We start from the raw sequence: 7,505 nt of genomic DNA on the forward strand, positions 1-7,505 counted from the left end.
TCCAGATGGGCTCATTATGGTCCACTCCTTCTCAAATGAGAAGCTGTGAAAACCCAGGGGCCAGGGGCCGGACAGTGATGGGCATTCTGGACGTGTGTCCACAGGGAAGTAGAGGAAACCAATCATCAGAGAGACAGAAGGACGGGCCGGACCGGAAGGAAGGAGGGAGAAAAGAGCATTTGAAGTGCGAGTGGCCTGGGGCCCCCCCAGTGTGCAGCTGGTGTCTGAGGCAAGCGCAGTCTTATGGAAGACCCTCCCCTAAACCTGCGGGGCCTGATACTAACCTGGGTGACTAGTGCCTGTCACTGGTGCACATGTGGCATCTTCTCTGCCAGGCAGTCTTGTCACCTATCCTCCCTCCCCCAGGCTCAACAGTCCAAACTCTCTGTGGGAAAGCAGCCCTCCCCGACTCTCAGGCCTGGTGGGTGGACTCTGCTCCCAGTTCCCAGGCTCTCGCCCCAATCCCATCAATCAGCATATTCCACACCCCGGTCACCAAGCTTGGTTCAGAGAAGGACGCGTAACCCAACGGGCTAAACAAAAACTGCTGGGAAGAGGTCCCCCTGCTGTGTCACCAGTGAGATGTGAGCTGCTGAAGCTACTCTGTCACCGTGGGGGGCGAGGTCCTGACAATGGAACCAACTCACTGGTGGGTCAGCTGCAGGGGCCCATGGGGATCTGAGCAGCCCTGGGAGGCTGAAGGTCAGGCTTGTGCCCTCCTGCTTTATGGCACTGCCTCTGTGCGTTGACGTCCGCCCTCCGCTGGAAAAATCTTCATGTCCTTGGTATCCACTGGCATCTGTCTGTCAAGCTCATCTCTACCCACGGTGACAACCCCACAGCTTCTACTCCTTGCGCTAACCCAGGAAGGAGTGACCAGCTACGTCTCTTGCCTGCTTTTTGTTTTGTTTAGTTTTTTAAATAAATTCACAGACAGGCTACGATGCCACTCAGGCCAGCACCCTATACTGGGAATGACAGTGATTCTTAATATTCCAAATAGGTGAATCAAAAAAGCAAGATATATTCTGCTTACACCTCCACACCAGGAAGACAGCACCCCACACACATGACAACCTCACTGATAGGAGAAAGGGGAGAATAAAACCAATGGTGGGCGAGGCCAACATGACAAACAAGGGGACAGGGAACAAGCTGGTTGATTTAAACAGGCAAAGAGTAAAAGACCCAGGAATGCCGCCCGTCATTTTCCCGAATGGGGATGTCACGTAGGGAGGCCCTTGACAAAACTTACAGTTATGGGTTTCAGCGGGTGATAGTCCCCAAGCTCCAAGGGCACGGCCTCCAACCGGCATGACGCAAATTCAGCCTTGTAGTTCCTGTTCCTGGAGTGCCTGGAAAACAGCAAAACCCAGAAACCCATTAGCTGATGGAGATAAACACGTTTTGCTCAGACTTCCGCAACGACGAGGCAATCTACAAGGGAACAGGATTTCTACCAAGAGCAACGAGAAATGCTATACTTAAAATTCTTTTTTTTTTACGTCAGTTTGAAGGTACAAGGAGCTGCCAACACACACAACACCTGTGAGGCCAGACACCAGAACCCAGGGAAGCTGGGTGAGGTGAAGCCAGCTCCCCCCACCACACACACAGGGCATTTGCCAGAGGGACGCGGGGCCAGAGCCAGGCAGATGGCGGCTGCTAGGAGCCGATCAGCCAGAAGAGCATCAAGGAAACCTCGCAGCGCTGGAAAGACGCATTAGGATACAGTCAGGGTTGGAAGGACGAGCTTCTGAAGACAAGGGGCTGCAGAGAAGTGAGAAATTGGCCCTGATTCCCCCTCAAAGCGTGCGCCAGCTAAGAGCATGCAGCAGAAGGAAGCGAGTCAGAAAGCTGATGAAAAGCAGTTTTCATCAGTCTTGTGAGGGCTTAACAAGTACGGGCACCAGTGAGATGGGAAATAAATAAAAGGGGAGAGAGTCTCCACATTGAAACATGAAGAGGAGAAGACGGGAAGCACGGAAGAGGGTAGACGGCAAAAGGGACGTGAAGGGGAGGTCTTAACACACGCGCGAGTGGAACCCCAAAGGGAAAGAGAGAAAGGATGGGCAGAAGCAGTATTTGAAGGGACAGCAGCTGAAACTTTCCCCAAACTAAAGAAAGACATCAAGCTACAGACTCAAGACACATGTGTGTCCCAACGAAGGCTCAAAAACAAAACCAAGCAACCATGCTTAGGGTCCTCAGAGTAAAATGGCTAAAAACTAAAGAAAGGAGATTTCTTAAAAGAAAAAGAGAAACACCATTTTCAAAGGACGGCAAGAAAATTATGACCTCCACACAGAGCTGGGAGCCTTCTAGAAGGTAAGTGAACTCATACCTTTAAAGTACTGAAACACAGCAACTGCCAACAAAGAGTTTCACCTCATGAAACTATCCTTCAAACAGAAGAAAGAAACGTGCAAAGGAAAACCAAGAGCAGCGGCGGCAGCTGCACCACACTTTAAAACAAGAAAACCCTATATATTGAAATTTACAGAAGGTGCCAAAAAATGTATACACACTTTAAGAAAGGAAAGAACTGTATTAAAATTGTCATACTCGATAAATACCGTTACCAAAAGATGAATACAAGTCATGTGTATGCATTTTTTGGCACCCCCGGTATATGTGTGTAACACACATAAATGACTATTGACGGCAAAAGATAACAGGGTCCAGGGACCTGATGCTTTGTTCCTTGGCCGCCAAACCCCTTGACTTCATCCCCCACCTCTGCCCCATTCACATCAGCCCGGCTTCATTCCCATCTGTATGAAATCTGACCAGCCCCACCCTCACTGTGCCCATTACTCCAGCCCCCTCACTAACCAGAAAGCCAACGCAGTAGGAAAGAGCTGAGCTCCTGTGGTTTCATTTCTACCTTTTCTAAGTAAATCTGGCTTTGAGTGCAGGAAAAAGGCTGGTTAACACGGACCAGCTTCTCCTCTCCACTTTTTTTTTTTTTAGAGAAAACCTGAACCGCAGTATATTGCCCAGTCCCTCTGAATCGTGTTTTACAAAATATAGTCTTCATTGCAGTTGGAGTCTGTTGTGACACATTCTTCCCAGTTCCCTCTCATATGCGATCAGCCAATCCCTGACTTTTAAAACAAGCAAAACCCCAAGAATAAATACACTGGAATAATAGCCATCAACAGCCAGAATGAAGTTTTAAAAACCAATCACACCTCTCTTCCTTTCAGGTCACTCTGAACCTCATCAATAGGATTCTGAAAGGTTAATTTAATAGAATTACTAGAAATGTCGTCTGAGCTGAAATTCAGTTGCAAATGTGTTTTCATCCCTATAATGAACAAATCAATTGACAGCTGAGAAAAGCACTACCGTATTTCCCCGAAAATAAGACCTAGCCAGACCATCAGCTCCAATGCGTCTTTTGGAGCAAAAATTAATGTAAGACCCGGTTATGTTAGATAAGACCCGGTCTTATTAAGACCCGGTCTTATTTTACTATAAATAAGACCGGGTCTTACATTTATTTTTGCTCCAAAAGACGCATTAGAGCTGATGGTCTGGCTAGGTCTTATTTTCCAGGAAACATGGTACATCATAACTGCATAATAACGGTTCTCATTTATTATGTGCTTACTGTATACCAGGATCCGGACCAAGGCCTTTACCTCCGTTTCCTCATTTAATCAGCCCCAGGAGTTAGATGGTATGATGATGCCCATTTGCAGACAGAGAAGCTGAGGCCGTTTGTGTCGGTAACTTGTCAGGTGACAGCAACAAGCAACAGAGATGGATGCAAACTGAGGCAGCAGTTTGCATCTGTCTCTGTCAGGTGAAAGTTCTACGTATCACCTATAAGTCGTCTTGAGAACTTGAAGAAGTAAGCAATGAACTGTCTACTTTTTTTTTTTAAGGACGAAGCTTTGAAATGATTTTAAGTTTGAGGGGAGAGAATTCTTGGGAAAATAAATACTGCTCTGGAAAAACCTTTTTAAAAAAGGAAACGTTTATCCTTCCTGAAAGTCAGGTCACACCTCTACATTTCGATTTTTCTATCACTTCTTCCATTATTGCCTCAAATTTGCTCCCTGCTCCCTACTATTTCCCGCAGTCTGAGATGTTCAAGCCTTTTCCTCAACGCTTGGGTCTTTGTAAGGCTCACAGCGACCTCTAGTGGACATTTTCTCAAAAATTCTTTTTCCTGCGGACAGAGCTGGTACCCACCGTCTCTGCTCCCCAATCATCTCAGCCCCCAGCAATGCTTAAAAGGCTCCTCTGGATCCTTGACAGTTGCTTCAGAGGAAAGGCCAGCCTTTCACACCTCCACTCCTGGCTGGGTCTAGCCTCTGAACCCCACTTCTCTACCAAGGGCATAACCTGGGGAGTGTCTAAATACCCCAGACCTACAGAATCAGGAGCTGCATTTTAACAAAAACCCCATGTGATTTATAAACATATTAAAGGCTGACAAACGTACTGGGAGGCAGAGATGAAAAGAGCATCTTCCTGAATTTTTATTACAAAATTCCAGATAACTGAAGCCAGTGTTTCTCTCGTGTTTTGGGTATTTACATCTTAATAACTCCCTAAGAGCTGCCGGGCAGGACTAGCTCAAATGAAACGATGAAGAAGAGCTCAGGGGTATCCAACCCTGCTTCTGGGCGTCAAAGCTTCAGAAGACGCTTCAAGAGTCAGCGAGGTGAAGGGAAGACAGCCGTGAATCAAGCAGGCAACCAGGTAGTGCAGGCAGGCCTCCTTTTACTGCGCTTGGCTTTACTGCGATTCACAAGTGTTGCCTCTTTTTTTGACAAACTGAAGGCAAGACCCTCTACCAGCAAATTTTGATTGACTCGCTTCATGGCGGTGGTCTGGAATGCAACCCGCAGTGTCTCCGCAGTGTGCCTGTTATCGGATTATTGGAGTCTAGGGCTGTATACCCTTTCATTTGCTCACTCACTCATTCAGCGTAAACCACTACACGTCATTTGTAGATGAACACCAGAAAATTATCTCCCTTTTTGAGACTCAGAGGAGAGCTTACATCTCCAAATAATTCTACTATCACTATCACAACCTGCTTGCGTTCTCCACGTACTCAGAGCACCCGTGGGGGCCGGAAGCGCCAATCACTCCCGGTTACACCAGCCACAAGAGTCCCGCCAGGCCCGTCAGGCTTTGCAGGTGCCATTCATTTCTGCATGGTGAGCTCCTACACATCCTGCAAAACCTCTTTTTACACTCTGCCTCTCTGACGCCTTGCCCAAGGCCCCAGGTGAGGCTGTGCCTCATGCAAACGCCTTTAGACATCCTTCTGTTCTGTATGTCTGCTGCATGAAAGTGTCAGCTCTCTGAGGCCAAGGAGCATATCAGAGGGCCCTGCACAGACCAGGACAAATGTAAGCCTTTTAACAGATGAGAAAAGCAAGTCTCCTCTAGACGAACTGAGTAGCTCAGGGAACAGCCAGGTGCCCTGACTCGTCCAGACTCAGAGCTGAGTGAACCTTTCTCTGCATCCAGCGCCCCTAGAAACCGCACCAACTCTCCTGGGAAAGTGGAAGCTGGGAAGGGGTAGCGGGGGAGACAACCAACACCCCGCCGGTCCGGCTTCAGGGAGCTCCTCCACGCAAGACAACCCGGGGACGGGGTGAGAGGCTCCACTAACACCCAACACAGGGAGCAATTCATTCATGCATGTGCACATACACACACACTCGCAGAGACACACACCGATACAGAGAGACAGTGACAAACAAGGACAATCCCTTCCCAAAGCCCACCGGCCACTTCCACCTTACCAGGGAAAGACGGCCATCTTCCCGGGCACGTGACCGCTTGTTCTGGGGCCGCCAGCCCTTTTCTTCCTTCCCAGACCCCGCCCCACCCCGCCCTGGCCGCCATGATTGTGAGGGGCAGACGCCCGCGCCGCAGAGCGCAGGCGCGCCGTTCCCGGGCGCTGTCATTGTGGACAGTCGCCCATCGCGCAGAGCGCAGACGCGAGGCTTCCTGGCGCCATGATTGTGAAGGGCAGACGCCGGTCCTGCAGGGCGCAGGCGCGCCGTTCCCTGGCCCCACGAGTGGGAAGAGCAGTGGATTTTCTAGCCCACCTGCGCCGTCTGAAGAAGGGCGGAGAAGACTCCAGACGTGGGCTAAACGACAGTAACCATTGGAGTGGGGAGGGGCGGAGGGAAGGGTTTTAGGTTCGACCGGACAGTGGTTTTATCGCTAATGAGCTGCTTGGGTTGGGTAAGCCACGCCCCCGCCCCGGGCCAACGCTTTTGCAGCTCGAGCACCCCCATCCCGGGACGGACAACCTGGGTCTCGAAAGGCTGCCCGAGGTCCAAGGACGACGGCCTTCAGCTGGAAGGGAATTAAACCACATGGGGACACCGGGGTTGGCCTTTCACCCACTTGGCAAAGCTGTACGTTTTCATGAAGGTGGATATTCGTTTCGACCACAGAACTTGGGTGCTCTAGTGTTTGATCTGCTTTAAAAGCAAACATCCCAGGATACCTTACTAACATTTACCATTTAGTAAATGCTTTCTCTGTGTGTCAGGTACGACGCTGGGCGCTTTGCATCCGATCTTGACTCCTCACTGCAAACCCCCGAAGTGAAAAATAACCAAAACACTTATTGTGGAGTAACTGCGAGTGAATTGCCCAAGGTTGGTAAGCGCCCCAAGCGGGACTGGACTGTTGGTGAATCACAAGATTTGACTCGCCCTTTGTTCCCCTTTTCCTTTCCAGTGTCTGTTCTGACAGTCAAGTGAGAAAAACCACATTCTCAAAAGCTCCTCGGGAAAACGCGATAGAAGAGCCTCTCAGCCCTTGGATGGAGCTCGGCAGGCCGAGGCCTGGTTTCTTCATCCGTGATGTTACGATAATTTGGGCGTTAAGGTGAAGGGAGATGATTGTAAAATCCCCGGCAAATAGCCAGCACTGGTTTGAAGAGGTGCGTCCTTAGGCAGGCAAACGAGTCATACTGTGTCTTGTGTGACCCCTGGGTTTGCAGCTTTTCTCTCCACGACAGCCCACCGTGCAAAGTACCCGAAAGCAGTGCTTCTCAGGCTTGAGAGTGCGAACTCTCATGGGCATCTACTTAACATGCGGGCCTGGGCTTCTGCAGGGGCTAACGGAAGCCCCATGAGACGTTTGCAGAGGGGCTGGGGTCACTGCCGGCGGTGGAGGGCTGCGTGTGACTCAGGAGGTAGCGGAGCAGAGAAGCACCGCCCGCTAAGCATATTCAACCCTAGTCACGCCTATTATACAGACAATGCAAGTCACCCTGAAACAGGCTGTTAAAACTCATGGAAAGTGTGAATAAGGGATTTCCCCAGCACAGGCTGAGAAGCAACAGCGTTCAGGCGGCAGCTTTGTCAGCCACCTCAACAAAGTGAAGACTTGAGAGCCACAGAGAATCTGACCAAAAAGGAACCGATTACATAAATAAGTGAAAAGGTAGTATTTTCTTAGTCAAGTCTAATTGTGGCTAGACACCATTTTTGTCCTCAGAGCTGTCTTTAGAC

The 7,505-nt window shown here is 49.8% G+C and overlaps 1 protein-coding gene and 1 long non-coding RNA gene across 3 annotated transcripts in view; one reads left to right on the forward strand and one right to left on the reverse strand.

The window, feature by feature from the left end:
• VPS35L (VPS35 endosomal protein sorting factor like) overlaps positions 1-5,870 on the reverse strand; it is a 76,958-nt gene extending 71,088 nt beyond the window's left edge. For both annotated transcript variants that reach the window (XR_012493222.1, XM_074323112.1), the window contains exons 1-2: positions 5,775-5,870; positions 1,256-1,355 (exon numbers count right to left, since the gene is read on the reverse strand). Coding sequence is in view for 1 of the 2 variants with exons in the window: in XM_074323112.1 (XP_074179213.1) it covers positions 1,256-1,355; positions 5,775-5,791 (117 nt within the window). In the remaining variant the exon portion in view is untranslated. The remainder of the gene's footprint in view (positions 1-1,255; positions 1,356-5,774) is intronic.
• A 414-nt stretch (positions 5,871-6,284) lies between these two features.
• LOC109458950 (uncharacterized) lies at positions 6,285-6,862 on the forward strand. Its single transcript, XR_002139310.2, has 3 exons — positions 6,285-6,414; positions 6,536-6,644; positions 6,727-6,862. It is a non-coding gene; the product is annotated as an uncharacterized LOC109458950 (long non-coding RNA).
• Positions 6,863-7,505: the final 643 nt, after the last annotated feature.

Source organism: Rhinolophus sinicus, linkage group LG18 (genome assembly GCF_036562045.2).
Source record: "Rhinolophus sinicus isolate RSC01 linkage group LG18, ASM3656204v1, whole genome shotgun sequence".
Lineage (NCBI taxonomy): Eukaryota > Metazoa > Chordata > Mammalia > Chiroptera > Rhinolophidae > Rhinolophus > Rhinolophus sinicus.